This window comes from Solanum lycopersicum, chromosome 3 (genome assembly GCF_036512215.1).
Source record: "Solanum lycopersicum chromosome 3, SLM_r2.1".
Taxonomy (NCBI): Eukaryota; Viridiplantae; Streptophyta; class Magnoliopsida; order Solanales; family Solanaceae; genus Solanum; species Solanum lycopersicum.
Genome location: NC_090802.1, coordinates 52814978 through 52832423, shown reverse-complemented (window position 1 = coordinate 52832423; position 17446 = coordinate 52814978). Strand labels below are relative to the sequence as shown.

Below are 17446 nucleotides of genomic sequence, written 5' to 3'. Positions count from 1 at the left end.
CTATTCTTTAATATAATCTTCCCACATTTTATGAACAATCTCTTCTCGATGAACTTGCATTTTCGAATCAGACGATTGAGAAGATGAAGCGATGTTGTTACCCTGAGCCAGTAGTTCGTCACTTTCATCAACAACCATATCATCATTTTCATATTCATTGAATATTCCATCACTACTTTGGTGTTCACATAAAAAATTATGCAATACAGCGCAAGCAATTACTATTTTCACTTGCATGTCACATTCATAGTTGTTCATGCCTTGTCTTAGTATTCTGAATCTATTTTTCCATGCACCAAAAGTTCTTTCAATTACATTGCGCAGAGAAGCATGTCTATAGTTAAATAGTTCTTTTCCATTCTTAGGCTCTCTTTCACTTCCTCGATAGTCCTGCAAATGATAGCGCATTCCAATGAATGGAGCTAAAAATCCTCTTGTATTCCATAGACCAGCATCAACAGCGTAATATTTATCTATCAAAATAAAATAAATGCAATTCATGTTTTATTTAGTAGCTAGTTCATTAAGACTAACTGTAATAAATGAATGTATGAAATCAAAAGAATGCATGTAGCAGGGAGCTAATTGAATTGGTTGGTGTCAATAAATATATTATTTTCGTAGAAAAAAAGTTAAGGGTAAAAATTGAATTTCTAAAACTTTCCAAATAATGAAATTTGGCCCAAATACTAGTTTTTTCTAGTATTTGGGAATTTGAAAAATTTGCCAAATAATAAAAAAGTATATGGACAAACAAAATTTGCCAAATTTTCCCCTAAATTTACTTGCAAAATTTATGCCCAAACGGGCTCTAAAATTATCTAAACTTCAATCTTTCACAAACAAAATTTGAAAATTCAGATTTTATTAGGGTGTAAATCGATCAAGATTCATAGAGAATACTTAAAGAAATTAAAATGATTGAGATAAGAGATTTGGTTAGGTGGGATGAGGGGGTGGGGGCAAATGTTAAGAAGAAGGAAGAATGAGAGGGTGAGGGTAGGGACTGAAGGAAGAAGAGAGTTGCAGGTGAGGGAGTGGGGTGGGATTGGGGCTGATGGGTTTATTTTTATTTTTTTTAAATTTAAATTATTTTTAATATAAAAAATATATATTCACTTGCGGCTCGTGCAGTCAATTATTTTTCCCCACCTCAGCAATATTAGTGCCATATAAGTTCGATCAAAGGTCAAATGTGTTTCAAATATTGTGTTTTTAGCGTTCGTTACTTTTTATATATAATAATTGTTGAACAATCTTGAATACTAATAAAGGAAGATAGCTCAATGCTTAATACTGTTCAAAGTTGCCTCGAGGGGTGTGGGTTTGAGCCTAGACTAAGGTGTTTTGTTGACCAGCAAGGTTTTATTATGTTACTTATTCTAAAGTATGAACACCTTTGACGAAAATTTTGGCTTGTTACAACAATCATAGTCGTACATGAATGATTAATATTTTATGAAATTGATGAATATAAGAATCTTAGTACTCTACAACTGCCTTCTTGGTAACTGTACAGGAATTCAACACCCAAAAGCTAAATGAAAATATGAAAAACCTTAGGTTGGTAGTGTTGCTTGATGAGTAAGATGCTACAATGAAAATGGCTTGGTGTACACATCAAATGGTTCATTTGCTGTCAATTGTGGCTCCTGAAACAAAAGATGATAACAACAATTTTGACATCAAAACAGTGATTTGAAATAACTAGACATTTATGTTTCAAACATTTGAATTAAACGAACATATTTCGTTTGGCAAAAGGTACGTACCTGTCTCATTCCAATGCCAGCACTTCCTCCAGTGATCAGCATAGTCAATAGCGATGTCACAATGCCAGCTCCTACACCATTATCAGAACTGCGAATGGCAGATCTCATTGCATTTAGAATACCTCCATATGTAGTTCCTTTTCCTTGCTCGATTGCTTGGATGAAGGAAAACGTCATTGCACCAGTTGAAGTGACCTTGGACAAATTCTGCCATCAATCAGAAGGTTCATTTAATCGGCTTAGTTAGATTGATTTAGTCGGATAAATTTCAATATCCCTGATTCAAAAGTTAAGATGATGCAGGAATTTTACATCCGTATCAGCAGAGATTTGATCATCATCACAACCGCTGAAGGATATGACCTCTCCCCCACTTGTTCCTTTCCATGCTCCTGATCGAGGACGATGATCTTCCCATACATATCGTCCAGTCCTGTAACCAAAGGACATCAAATATCATATAATAGGGCATTAAATGGTCTGGAAAAGGTTATACTGAGAGCAGCAACAATAACAACATACTTAGTATACTCAGTAGAGTGTACGCAAACCTTACCCCTACCTTGGCAGGTAGAGAGGTTGTTTCTTGAGAGACACAATCTAGCATAAGGCAAAAAAGTACGTAGTGCTACAGACCTGTCCATCCTACAAAGAAACGGTAGGTCAAGCATAGTACCACTGTGACAAGCATCTATAATAGCATGAAGCTTAGCTCCACGCGGAAGAGGCCTAACAAGTGTTGCATTAATTTCATCATCAACAATCATTCCTTGGGTTTCAAAATCCAACGGACAAAGTGTTTCATCGAACCCATCAACTTCATCTCCGGTGTAATTTCTTTGTTGTGAACCATGACCAGAATAATGGAACACCAGAGAATCCCCTGCTTGACAACCTTGCATAAGCCAGTACATCGCCATTCTTATGTTATGTTTTGTCGGTATTCTGTATGGATCCCTCTCTTCTTCTGAAAGTATACTTCCACAGGGAAATGGACATTTCAGAGTTAGGACTAGTTAATAGTGAGTCCATTAATATTACCATATAAAATGAGAATATGCAATGGTATATAATTAAAACACAAAACTTATTGATCTAAATCCTCACTCCTCATCACATCTCCTCGCAAAAATTAACTCAGAATCAAACTAAAAGGGGATAAATGACATTAGCCTTTACGAATTGTTTACGAGACATCAAACATCAGAGCAAAAAAGTAACAATCAGCCACCACGTACAAAGCATCGCGAGTATTTTACTGTCTTGGGGACGCCTGTACACCATTTTCCGATTGTAAAGTCATGATGTTAAGTAGCAAATGTGATACACTTATTTTTTTCCATTAATGATGGAGTTATGCATAATAGTTAACTACACCAGACACCAGCTGCTTGTTCCAGCATTTTCATTAACACACTCTTTCGGATAAAGCTGTGATTGTCACATAAAGGTGTGAAGAAAGAAAAACAAAGGCATATTGAGTATACCTTTTAATAAATTATTTTATTAAATGATATTCCCTCTGTCTCTTCAAGTTATTCCTTCTGTCTTTCTTATGCAATACTAATCACAGTTTTAGAAGAAAAATTGATAATGAAGCATACTTAATGTGGGATGAACCAAGACAGAAGTTTTTGTACAAGGAGAAAAACCAGGGACGAGGAAATATACTTGAATAATATTAGTTGGTTTTGACATTTATTAGTCATTGCAGTCGTTCAAATAGCAAATAGAAAACATAAACTAGGGGTGGCAATTCGGCGGGTTGGATTAAATTTGGACGAATCATAATGAGTTAAAGACAATAATCGGGTTAAAATATAATCCAATCCCAATTTTCTTGGTCAAATTGAGTGAGATAACGGGTTATATATCAGGTCAAAATCCAACTCAACTCAATTTTTACTAAGCTTAATTGTTTTATATGTTCTTTTAAACTATTTTAGTATCTAATAAAATTATTCTCTTTCTTTATTATCACTATAATAAAAATTGCAAATAAGAGATTTTCAAAAATATTTTGACAAGATTTGTCCTAAGCCAATTCAGGTACAAATCAACCAAATCTTTTTTATGGGTAAAAATGAGTTGAGCTAACGAATGTACCAATCAATAACCAATCCAAACTTTACCGGATTGAACGGATTAGACAAGTTGGGTTAAAGATTTTACCATCCCTACATAAAACTCTTTGTTAGACAATTTTTTGAATCCCTCTAATAGCTGGAGTTCACAAAGTTATCAAATGCAATTTAATCTCTTTGTTAAAAAAGGGACACAGTAGGCATAATCAATAGAAAACTACGTCAGAATTGTAAATCAAAATCAGGATGAAACGAGTTAAAATTGATTGAAAAGATTTAATACCAGTAAGCATGAGAATAGAGTCTTGAGGAAAGTTGAATCGATTGGTGAGCAAAAATTTCATACATTTAGCATCATTAATACATCCCTTCAGTTCATTCCTCGTATTCGTATACGAAATACCTACGATGACCGCCCTCTTTCGTGACGATGAATTTTGACCGGAACTATAAGTAGATGGAGCAAGAGCAGGAGAAGGAGAAGAAGGGGGATAGTAGTGGTTATTGTAAGCGGAAGGGGGTGTTGGCGGAGCAGCGTGAGGATCAGCAATTAGTGTGATGGCTCTGCAGATGGCGCAGCGAATGGACTTTGCACCTGGTGGGAGTTGTAAGGGGGTGTGACACTTGGAACAATTGACAAGCATCATCATGTTTTTTCTTTCTTCTTCTTGTTTCAATTAATTTGATAAATTGAAAATGGTGATGCTTTTATGAATTAATAATGGAATTGGTGGATTAAATTAAAAGAGTGTATTTATTTATTTATAGAGAAAAAAGAAATGAAATGAAAAAAAGAAGTGGGAGTTGGTAAGAAGGAGAACGGATGAGGAGACGAAGGCTCCGTGTTGACTTTCTTTCAGACTGCTACTCTCTACTCTGATGGCTACCATAATTAGCTGATAATTTGATTATTTGAAGTAACTTAACTTTAACCTCGTTTGTTGTTTGTATTAAAAAAATAAATATCCTAAAAGATACGTAGATATCTTCCGTAATAAATATGCCCTTCACTTTAACGGAAGACAAAATAGGAACACATGGCCAGTGGCGGATGCCTTTCACTCTAACGGAAGACAAAATAAAAACACATGGCCAGTGGCGGATCTAGGATTTTAAGGTTGTGGGTGCTCTGTAAAAAATATGTGTTAACAATGAGATTTGAACCTTGGTACAACAATACTAAAAGAGTTTTAAGTACGCTCTATGTTAATTTTATACAAATATCTATCAAAATCTACACACACACGCACACGCGCGCGCACACACATAGTAACAAAGTTAATGGGTGCTCGAGTACCCGGCGGACACCATGTGGGTCCGCCCCCGCACGTGGCGCAATCTTATCTATCAATTCGATGTCGAGTGGGTGAATAGTTTATGATATGTATATTTTCATTAGTATCAAGGGTATATATACTCTAGTTCTTTAACGCAGAGGCACCAATGTCCCTAAAGTGTGACAAAGGGTATCTGCACATCATTTACGATAGTTCGGGATATATTTATTTTTTTTCCAAAAAAAGAAAAAAATAACTTGATATATCCCTCATTACAAAAGTAATTTATATATCTTTATTAAAAATATCATGTACTTGATCTTTTCACACATAAATCATTTTTTAACTTTTTCGATTATTATTATTTGAATTTTTTTTTTAATTCTTTAGTGTAAAAATAAGAGAGAGAAAAGGAGTGAAGGAAATGTAAATGGAAAAAATTGAAAATTAATAGTTGAAAAATTAAAATATTTTTGGCAACTATACTTAAATTTAATTTTCCTATCTATAAAATAAACATTGTGATACCTATAATAAATTTGATTATCAAACTAATAAATTCAAATTAGTGTATTAATAAAAATAGATAAAAGAAATAAAAATTGAGGAGGACTACACATACCCCTACATGAATATGATTTTAATAAAAAATAATTTATGATTATTTTTTCACTTACGAAGGATATATATGAACCATTTGTATAATACTATGCATTATAATAAAAATGATCAAATATGTATTTTTAACGGCAATTGTCACTCTTTGTATATGTCCCTAAAGCCTTTAGCTACATTGGTTCTATTGACACTTAACTAATACCGGTAAAGACTTTATCATTCCTTATTAATGTCAATATTTAATATCGCTAAAAGTTATTTTTGTTATATTTATATATATATATATATATATATATATATGAGTTACTTTTATAACGAGAAGTATATCAATTTTAAATAACAAAATAAAAGTATATCAAACTTTTTTTCCTTAAAGAATATCTTTTCAATTTATTTTTAAACAATAAAAACCCTTATGTAGTTGAAAATTGCCTTAAAATTATTGAAAATTACTCAATCTTACATTTATGTACGTAATGGTGGGTCTCAATCCTATCAACAAGTGATCTTACCTAACATATTTTTGTCCAAGTATCATAATGTATATATAAATTTATAACTCTTTCTATTTTAACTTCGTATGAACACAAAGTACGCAACATATCTTATTCTAATAAAAATAATGTTTTTCTATAGTACGTAAAATAAAAATTATTTTCTGAAAATAGTCTAATTTCTGCATTTAAGGAAAAAGATCAGATATATTTGAATAAAAAGAAGTTAATTTTATTTTATTTCATTTTATTTTATATTATCATGTGATTTCTATGTTTAATTTATGACATATTTCGAAGATTTTTTCGAAATTTTTTCGTAAGAGTCATCTTTTAGTGTATGCAACTTAATTTAAAATTCTGTTATTTGGCAACTTGCAAATAGTCTCTGTATGCATCGCAGGCTAAAGTTCGTTTCATAAAATTTTGGATAATTTTAAACTCAAACTTAATTTGTGATTATTCAAAAATATATATTAATTTTAAATCATCTTCCTTTTCCAATACTGAAGTTCATTATTATTTTTTTCTTAGCATTGGCATAAAAAATAATAATTCTATGAAACACACCAAAAGAAAATGATTTTGAATGTTTTTTTTTTGTCACGTTGGGCTGTCATGTCAATAAATTTCAATGGCTTATATAGATATCCATCAATTGTGAGTGGTGTTTTAAAAGATTTTATTGGAATTTCCTTGGGGCAGGGTTCTAGCAAAACACTTTGGGACTCAAATGTGAGACGTAGTTCCATAAGACTTACGCCTTAAGCATTCTATTTTACGCCCTTAGCACGTCTAGCCTAATGCTCGGGACACCTAACAAATCTTACACAAATTATGTAATAAATTCTTTAGTTAATATTGTTGTTCTCATAATTGTTGTAATAAATGGATACTCAATAGTTTCTTAATGATATAATACACAAATGTATTTATGCCCTTCAACATTGGATATGCACAAGTGATCACTTAAACTTGTATAAAGTTGAACAAGTAGACATATGAGTCTTACATGAAAGAATACACGTTAAACAACATAGGACAAAATCTGACATGTAGGATGTCATGTACGACATATGTGTCTATTTGTTTAACTTTATACAAGTTTAAGTGTCTACTTATGCACATTCAAGTTGAAGGACATAAATGTGATTTGAAGTAAGGTCAAAGGGTATATTTATGTATTATGTCTTTCTTAATATATAGAAACATTGAAAGTGACTCAAATACCAAATTGTAATATCACATATTTACTATTTGGTAACACTGTGAGGGTGATTATATATTGCGTACCAATTTCTTAAAAAATACATAGTAAATTTTACTTTTTTTTAACTTATCATTGATCTCCTCGTGATTAGACCATGTCCTTGAGATTTGAAAAAAGAAGATGCATTAGCTACTTGAAAGTAAATTTATTTTCATTCATGATGGCGTGATGCATTTATTATAATACTAGTAATAAATTGTACATAATAATATATGTAGACACGTAATTTTTGACGGAATAAAGTTTTATACCCTTTTTAGTGCTTAAATATCTTTTATAAATATTTTGACTTTTATCTTATTTTATTAAGTTTATTTTTAAAAGATATGAAAACCACAAAAAAAATAGAATTAAGGTATATTTTTATTTATTCATTCAAAGTTTCAATAAATTAGTGATTTTAATTTTTTTATATTTTTTTAATCTATTTAATTTTTCTTAATTAATATTATTATTAGTTTATAACAAAAAAATAATTAAAAAAAATTAACCTACCCATTATCCCACCTCCACTTCACCATTTCTCTCCACTCACCCCACACCCCACTCCACTAATTCAACTCTTCCATACACATGTACACATATACATAAATATATATACATTAATAGTGGGAGGAAAAAGGGGAAGAAGAAGAAGAAAAAGTGGTACAAAGGAAAAGAGAAGAAAAAATTTCAGAAATCCAAAGAGAGAAAAAAAAATCAGCAAAAGAGAGGAAAAGAAAAAAAAAAGAAAACTTTTCACTTTTTTTTCCCCTAAGGAACACATGCAAAAAAAAAAAAAAACTCAAAAATAGTAGAATTCGAGGCTTCAAATTCATGGTCCTTATCGCGGTATTTTCTTTGTGATTTAATTTTCACAAAAGGTAACACTTGATCTTTATTACATTATTTGGTTTCAGAATCATGCAAGATATGATTTCAATGATATAAAGTGTTGTAAATTTATGCATGTTTAATTTTTACATTATAATATGAAATAGATTGAGATTTTATATTATTAAATTTAGAGTAAAATTTATATAACATGTATTTATTCTTGCTTGCTCTAAAGTTTCCTTTTATCTTGTTCTTTATTAAAATTCGGAGCTTAATATTCTACAATATGCAGTTAGTAATAATTAGATGAAATTTAGTCTTATTGGTTAAGTTACTTTTTTTCACTTTGTATATTTAATAAAATTGTATTTATTTATTTTAAAAAAAGAGAAGAATAAAAATAAATAAATCAAACCTACACTATCTTTACATTTCTTTTAATGCGAATTTTTTTTTTAAAAAAAAGAATCAATTAATTTATTCATGTTGAAAGAATAAAAAATAAAAATTTATATAAAAGGAAAAGACGTAAAAGAAATTTTTAAAATATAAAAGTATAAAAATAAGAAGGAGAAAATATAAAAGAAAAATAAGGTAAAGTATAAGAAGAAAGAGAAACAAAATAAAAAACAATATTAAAGTGACCCAAAACGTGCAAAATAAATAAATAAATAAAATTTATTTTAATTACTGGGTTCTTTTCATGTTAATGACTAAAATAAGAAAAAGTAAAAAATTTATATGAAAAGGTGTATTATTTTAATTTATTTTTATCTTATGTCCTTATTAATATATTGTTCATTTCCTTTTAGAAAAAATAAAACTAAGATAATGTATAATTTAGGCTTATGATAATGATAATACTAATAAAATATTAAGATCCAAAAAATATTAAATTACTTTTAGTCTTTAAATACAAACAAATAAACAATTTGTGGTGAGATTGGAAAGAGCTGCTACCGATAAACCACACACTAATAAAATATGACAATTTTACAAAGTAATTTAAAATAAATCAAAGAAAGCGGGATATAAATAAATTGTTAGGTAATAAACATAATATATTCAAAATTAAGTGAAGTCATATAAAAGTCAATAAAGCGACCGTGGTAGAATTATGGGACTCGAAAGGTTCCTAATACCTTCCTTTCGGTCAACATAATTTCTTACCCGAATTTCTGGTTCGACCAAACAAATCAATTCCAAGTGGTGACTCTGAAAAAATTAAAATAATACCTTAATTAATAACGTCACTTAAATTGAAAAAACCCTTACGCCGCCGTGCGAAAAAGGGGTGTGACAATATATTTTAGATATTAGATTATTCATATTTGTATAATAATGTTAGAAGTTTCATTTTCTATGAGTTTCCTTGATCATCTTTGTAATTATTTCAAATCATTGATGTATTTTTTATATATATAATTTTTTGCTATTATATTATTATATTATATATTTGAAATTAAAAATTCAAAAAGTCATAAGGCTTATGCTCCACATCTAGAGGCGTACACCTCCCCTATGCTAAGTAAAGCGTCTCGCCTCACCACCACCACCACACCCTCCTTCCAAATTTAACAGTTATCTAAAAATATTTTTTTATCTAAAAGTAGATGAGATAGGTACTAAAAACGAATAAAGAATAAATATGAGTTATTTTAAATATTTCAATGATACTTTTACCTTTTCACTTAAAAAAAGAAAAAATTTCATATATCATATATAAAAGAGGCTAGGAAAACAACTCTTCGTCAACATGCCTGCTTTCCTAGCCAAGGGTAATATGGGCATTTGAGTTATTAGTATGTCAACATTATTATAGGAGACTGCTTAATAATTTGTACTTTCCCATTATCAGCCGAAAAGTTTTTAATTTTCAATGCACGTGGCCTCATTTTCCTCTCTATTTTACCCCGTTTCAATTTGCAGTGCATTTGTTTCAGTCCATTTTAATAAATATGGACTCACCTTTTCAATTCCATTAACTTCTCTTTGTTTTTGCCTCACAACTAAGGCTGGCAGTGGTACCGATACCGGATCGGTCCAGGAAATCGGTAAAAATAGGACTGTTCCGTCCTGGTTCGGAAGAGAACCGGTAGTATATCGGGCCGGATCGGACCGGTAATCGGGACGAACCGGTAATTAAAAAAATTAATTTTTTTAATTTAATATAATTTTTATTATAATAATTAAGCAATTAAAAATTTAAATTTCAAACATTAAAGTTATAAAATTTAAATTTCAAACTCTTAAATTTTGAAAATTTTAAATTCAAACTTTAAAGTTTTAATTTAAAATTTTCAAAATTTTAAAGTTTCAAATTTAAATTTTCAAACTTTTAAAGTTTAAAAATTTTAAACAAATTTTAAAGTTATAAAATTTAAATTTCAAACTCTTAAAGTTTGAAATTTTTGAATTTAAACTTTAAAGTTATAAAATTTAAAATTGACTATATTAAAAATTAAATTTAATACAACAATATTAAAAAAATAAATTAAGGCGAATAGCCTATATTTTTATTAATATTTATTTGATTTTACAATTACATTTACAAAAATATTAGTTTGAATTAAATCTCGAATTATCATACTTTTACTAATAGTTGATGCCACCATATAAATCCCTTCGTAAATCATTCAATATTTCTTTAGTAACATGTTCGGGAATAGGTTGAATAGAAAGATCTTCCATTGCTTCAATCCCGTCGTCACTATAATCCTGCATTACTTCATCAACTTCATCTTGAAATTTGGTCGGTAGTGGTTCACGACCCAAATTTCTTCTCTCGGCATTAATGCAATCTCGAAATAATACCGATATCTCCAAGCTGTCGGCTGCTAGTGAATGCCTATGTTCTCCAAGTTGATACCTTGTTGCACTAAAGACGTCTTCCGAAGCTACCGACGACGGTTGCATTGCTAATATATCTCGAACCGTCGGTACTAGTTTTGGAAATCCTTTGGTGCGATCTCTCCACCATTTGAGAATATCTTCAGTAGGTTCTGTATTTTGATTAATATAGGCAGCAAAATCATTTCTATTATCGTGAGAAAGTTCAAGATAATCCTCTAAATAATTATCAATATTATTTTCATCAAATCTAACCATAGAGCTTTCAGGTTCATTTTCACTTGATAAATTTATATTAGCATTATATAAATCATACAATTTTCTAGCTTCAATTTTTATGCTATCTTTAACTTATTGACAACTAGGAATTTCTTCTAATACATCATTAATATCTAAGTTAAAATATATTTTTTCAACCATTCTTGATGAACCAAAATCTTTATACTTAGGGTGTAACAAATATGCAGTTAAATAAATTTGAGGAATAGGAATATAATATTTTTTAAATTTTATAATCATTTTTCATTGGTTTGTTGAAATCTTGGTTTAGTTTTAAATTTATATAATTTAGAAGAAATCATACAAATATCAGGCAAAACAGTACAAATTGATGCACTATAAATTACAGAAATTCTTTTTGTAGTTAAGTAAAAAACTTTTAGGAAATCTATAAGTTCATTTATTTCACGCCAATCATTATCATCTAGTCTATATGTCATATCAGAATTATGAACATTCCAAACCATTTGTAAGGGTATTCGATATTCATAAGCAACTACAAGCATTTCATATAAAGTATTCCATCTAGTAGCCATTGTTTTTGGAATTTTTCTAGGTGGAAGATTATTTTCAAAACATCGATTTTGAAAATCTTTACGCCGAGACTTAACTTGACATTTAAATATAAAATGGCATGCATTTTCAACTTTCGTACATCCGTTATCATACATATTTACACCATTCTCTAACCATCAAATTATATATATGTGCACTACACGTAATATGATAATTATCACCATAGAAAGGACAAAGTGTAGTTTTTAAATATTCAACAGCACAATTATTACTTGAAGCATTATCTAAGGTTATACTACTTATTTTATCACCTATTCCATAACTTTGTAAAATAACTAAAATAGGTTGAGCAATATAACTACCGGTTTTTTGGGCATTTGACAACATTTATAACCTAAAATTCTTTTTTGCATATACCAATTTTCATCAATCCAATGTACAGTAACAGTCAAATAATCGTTACCATTTACACTACGACCCATATAAGAAGTAATAGCTATTTTACAAGTATTATGATAAAATAAACAACGAAGATATTGAAAATGTTGTGCATGATAATCAAATACAGCTTTTTTATTGTATTTCTAGCAAAACCTTTAAAATTTGGATTATATACAATTTGAATATAATGTATAAAACCGAAATTTTCAGCAAAACTAAATGGCAAACCCATAACACATATCATTTTAGCTAGTTCTTCAAGATCTTTTTCTCTACTATATGAAGGTAGTAAACTAGAGCCAAAAACATTAGACGGATTTAATTGTGTTTGTACCATTTTAGAGCCGCCTACTCCTATATATTCAAGAAGGGGGGTACCGTTTTTTTAGCTTCCGCTACCGCTTTAGCATGCAAAAATTCATTTTTACAACAAGACATTAAACGACTACTCAAATGTCCCGTCCCGCCAGATTTGCCAACAGTTTTATGATTTAATATATGTTTACATTTATTACAAATAGCTTGTGTTTTATCTTCGTTTTGTGTCATAAATTGCCAAACAATCGATTTTTTAACACGTTCTACCTTAGGCCTAGGATGTACTGGGGGAACTGGGGCAGGACAACGAAAGGGAGCGGGACTGGGAGTATTAGTAGCCGTAGGTGGCTCAGTTTCATCATCATCATCATCAAAAGTAGGCATATTAGTATAATTATCAATATCATTATCATTATCACTAGGCAAATCCTCATCAAAATTATCAAAGCAACGTTGTAAATGTTCATGATAAGGATCTAATCCTGAATTACTATCAATATTAAAAACCGTATCATCAACATGTGTATAATCATCCGTATTTATTCTTAATATAGTAGATTTTTTAGTTTTTGATTTAGAAGAACTACCGTTTTTGCATTATCGGAGGATGTAAAGTTACAAATATTTCTTACACGCTCTAATGCACTTTTTTTCTCCTTTTCTTTTTGAACAATATTTTTGCCGAAATTCATATTAAAAAATTAAACGTGAGATTAAATATAATACGAAAAATGTTATGCAATTATGCAAATAATAAATCACAAAATAAATAAATAATTATTTAAATATAAATGAAACGTAAAATAAAAGTTAGAACAAATGTACCGAACGTCTACTTAAAAAAGTAGACATTTATGACCGCCGAAAGCCGAACGTGGAAAGTTGAAAATTGAATTTTGAAGCTCCAAATCTAATTTCCAAAGACCAAGTAAGGCAACACCGGAATTTAAGATATTATATATTATAGAATTAGAGATTAGAGATAGAGAGTAGAGAGTTGAGAGAGTAGAAGATGAATAGATGATTTTGTGATTTAAAAAAAAGAAATTTAGGGGTATTTATAAGTTAAAAAAATGGGTTAAGTGTAATTTATAAAACTTTAGGGTATTAAAAAAGTTAGGGGTGGGATAGGGCTTCTATTGGATGAAATTCTACTCATATAGCCGTTGGAGGGCCCACGAGCCGCTACCCGACGGCTAGTAACAGATATATTTTTTTAAAAAAATATTTTAACCGGACTGGATCGGTAATTACCGGAACCGATAAATTCCAGTATTTACCGATTTTCGTCCCGGTACCTATACCGGAACCATAAATTAACGGTCCTTAACGGTACTAACCGATACCGAATCGTACCAGTACCGAACCGGACCGGGACGGACCGGATCGAAATCCGGTAAGTACCGGTTCCGCTGCCAGTATTACTCACAACTTCTTCTTTCACTTTCATTTTTTACTAAATTAATTTTTGGAAATGTCAATTATTCAATTTATAATTTATTCATTTTATTTTTCTTTTTAATTTAGAGAAAATTATATAGAATAACAGATTAATAAATTAAATTAAATGGTATAAATATACTTTGATTTGATTGTACCCTATAGTAAATTGTTTATCAATTACCTTTCTCCCTCAAACTCTCGCTTGTCACTCTCTCTCTCTCTCTTTCTCGCTCCCTCTTGCTTTATACAAATACAAATGTACAAAATATGTTTGTGTTTAATAAAGTGAAAAAGAATTTATTTATATATACATATATTTTCGTTTCCCTCTCTCACAGCTTGCTCCACCCTCGCTTCTATCGTTTATAAAAACAGAAACGAAATATATAAATTGTGTTTCTGTTTGTATAAAGCGAGAGAAAATTGTATATACACATACACATATATCTTTGTTCTATACACTTATAATTATACAATACAAATATTCCCCTGCCCAATTTTCTTGTCTCTCTCTTTCTCGTTTTATACATACACAAATTATACAATTGATTTGTATACAACTACTTTTTTTTTATATGTATATAGTGAATTATACAATTGATTTCTTTGTATATGTATAGCGAATTATACGACTGTTTTTTCTTTTTTGTATATATAGCGAAATATACATATTTATGTTTTATATGAAGCGCAATTATGCAAACTCTCTTGTATCATACAAATACAAAATTTGTATTTGCTATTTGTGAAAGCTGCTCTTTAATTTATCATATACTCAAAGATTACGTTTAAGATGCTATAAATTATTACAATTAGTAATTTAAAATATTTAATTATAAATTTACGTAATATACTGTAATTAACAATTACAATAATTAATAACTTTAACTTTTTTTAAAAAAATTATTGTTGACTTTTGTAATTCTATCAGTGACACATGAATTTGAATAGATGGAATATATATATGATTGAAAGTTAAGAATACTATAAGTTATTCTGAAATAACGTTAACAAGTTAAAATATTTTTAAAAAAACATACAAAAATTTGTTGACTCTCCAAATTTCATCGTGGTAATTTGTTAATTTAAAGTCTAATTTTGCTGTGTGGTTTGCTTTGATTGTTGGTACAATTTGCTTCGTAGTTGTGTACTTCGTGATTTTTCCTTTAAATTCAAATTTCGTGTTTTCGTTGATAATGTAATTTGATTCCGTACACAAATTCCATAAGATGCACTGTTTAGTAATATTATACTTTATTCGTCTTAATTTATGTGATATTTTTTAAATTTTGAGATTAAAAAAAGTTTAGTTTTGATCGTTACTTCTTTTTTTTATATATATTTTGAAGTATTTTTAATTGTCAATTATATATTGTGACTTATAGTACTTTTTACGTAATTTACAAATATATAGATTTAATTTCAAAAAATTCAAAAATTTTATGCGCAATTTTCCCATCAAAATTAAGTTGTTTAACTTTCGAAAAACAAAAAACTACAACATAAATTGAGACATGAAAGTACTAATTTTCAGCTTTCTTTGTTGTTGTGTTTGAAGAAAAAAATAGTATATTGGACCCCGTACTGACACGGGAACGTATATATATATATATATATATATATATATATATATCCCTACCTATTTGACTAGGCATAAAGTTAAAAAATGAATAAAAAGACTTAAAAAATTTATAGTCTCAGAAACATTAGACCTTCATGAGACTGTTAGTCATTCATTCACCATTAGTGATAAAGACAACTTCTAAACCAAGCATGTCAGATAAATTAGAATGAATACAATATTAAATAATGCATAACCTTGTTCCTTAATGAAGGAAAGCTTCATTAGATGACGATAAGAAGAAGAAGGAGAAACCAGTTAAAAAGAAGCAGCTAAGAAGAAGAAGAAGGAGTAGTATATTCTGTGTAAAAAATTGTGTTATTCATATACAATGAATGAGCTATATATATCTCTTTTCTACATTAATTAACTAATAACAACCTATCTAACTAACTAATTGATAAGTAGTTATAACTAACATTTATGTAAAAAGACTATTCTATCCTTTATATTATTTCTAAATTCTACATCTTTCCTATATTACAACACTCGCCTTCAAGCTAGGAGGTGCAAAAATATTCAAAATCCCTAGCTTGGATAACAAGTGTTCATGTTGTAGTCTAGATAACCCTTTGGTCAATACATCAGCTGGTTGTTCTTTGGTATGAATGTACTCCACTTTAATCAGTCCCTTTTACAATTTTTCTCTTATAAAATGACAATCGATTTCAATATGTTTGGTCCTTTCATGGTATACTGAATTAGCAGCTATATGAATAGCAGCCTTGCTGTCACTGTAAACTTGAACCTTAGTACCTACTTCTTTCAATAATCCCAACAACCACACCAATTCTGAAACAGTTGAAGCTAGGCTTCTATACTCAATTTCAGCTGAGCTTCTTGACACTGTCGTTTGCTTCTTTGCCTTTCATGATATTAATGATTTACCAATTTTAACCATATACCCTGTCACAGACTTCCTAGTGAGTGGACAAGATGCCCAATCAGCATCATAGAATGCAGTAACTTGTCCATCTGAATCACTTGCCAATAACAGTCCTTGACTAGGTTATTTCTTTAGATATCTGATCACCCTTAATGCAGCATCAATATGAGACCTTTTTGGTTGCTGTAAAAATTGACTCAATGTCTGAGTACTAAATGATATATCTGGTCTTGTCATATTCAAATACAACAACTTGCCTATTATTTTCTGATATGTTGTTTGATCAATCAAAGGATCATCTGATTCTTCTTGTTTCTTATTCACATGCTCATCATATAGTTTAGATGTTAGTTTGAAATTGATGTCAATAGGTGCTCCTGCAGGCTTAGCTGCTGTCAATCCAACCTCAGCTATAAGTTCCAGAGTGTACTTTCTTTGATGCATTAATATACCAGCTGCTGATCTGGTAAACTCAATGCCTAGAAAGTATTTTAATTCTCCTAAATTTTTCATCTTGAATGCTTGTTGTAATGCCTTTTTTGTGTCTTCTATTAGTTTAAGACTACTGCCAGTAATCAGCATATCATCCATATAAACCAACACTAATATAGTTCCCTCTACTGACTGCTTAATAAACAAGGAATAATCATGTTGGCTTTGTTTGAACTTGAGATTGCTAAGAGCTTCAATCAACTTTTGATTCCATTGCCTTGAAGCTTATTTCAGACCATATATGGACTTTGTTAGTCTACATACTTTCT

At 29.8% G+C, this 17446-nt stretch overlaps 2 protein-coding genes across 2 annotated transcripts; both read right to left on the bottom strand.

Annotated features, from left to right (window-relative positions):
- LOC138347657 (uncharacterized) lies at nt 1–501 on the bottom strand. The gene has a single exon (XM_069295961.1). The coding sequence runs from the start codon at nt 499–501 to the stop codon at nt 1–3; it is 501 nt and encodes a 166-aa protein (XP_069152062.1).
- An 897-nt stretch (nt 502–1398) lies between these two features.
- LOC101247995 (metacaspase-1) lies at nt 1399–4825 on the bottom strand. Its single transcript, XM_004235157.5, has 5 exons — nt 4140–4825; nt 2409–2739; nt 2085–2205; nt 1773–1979; nt 1399–1652 (listed from the first exon to the last, which is right to left on the bottom strand). The coding sequence occupies exons 1-5, from the start codon at nt 4504–4506 to the stop codon at nt 1593–1595; spliced, it is 1086 nt and encodes a 361-aa protein (XP_004235205.1). The 5' UTR covers nt 4507–4825; the 3' UTR covers nt 1399–1592.
- Nucleotides 4826–17446: the final 12621 nt, after the last annotated feature.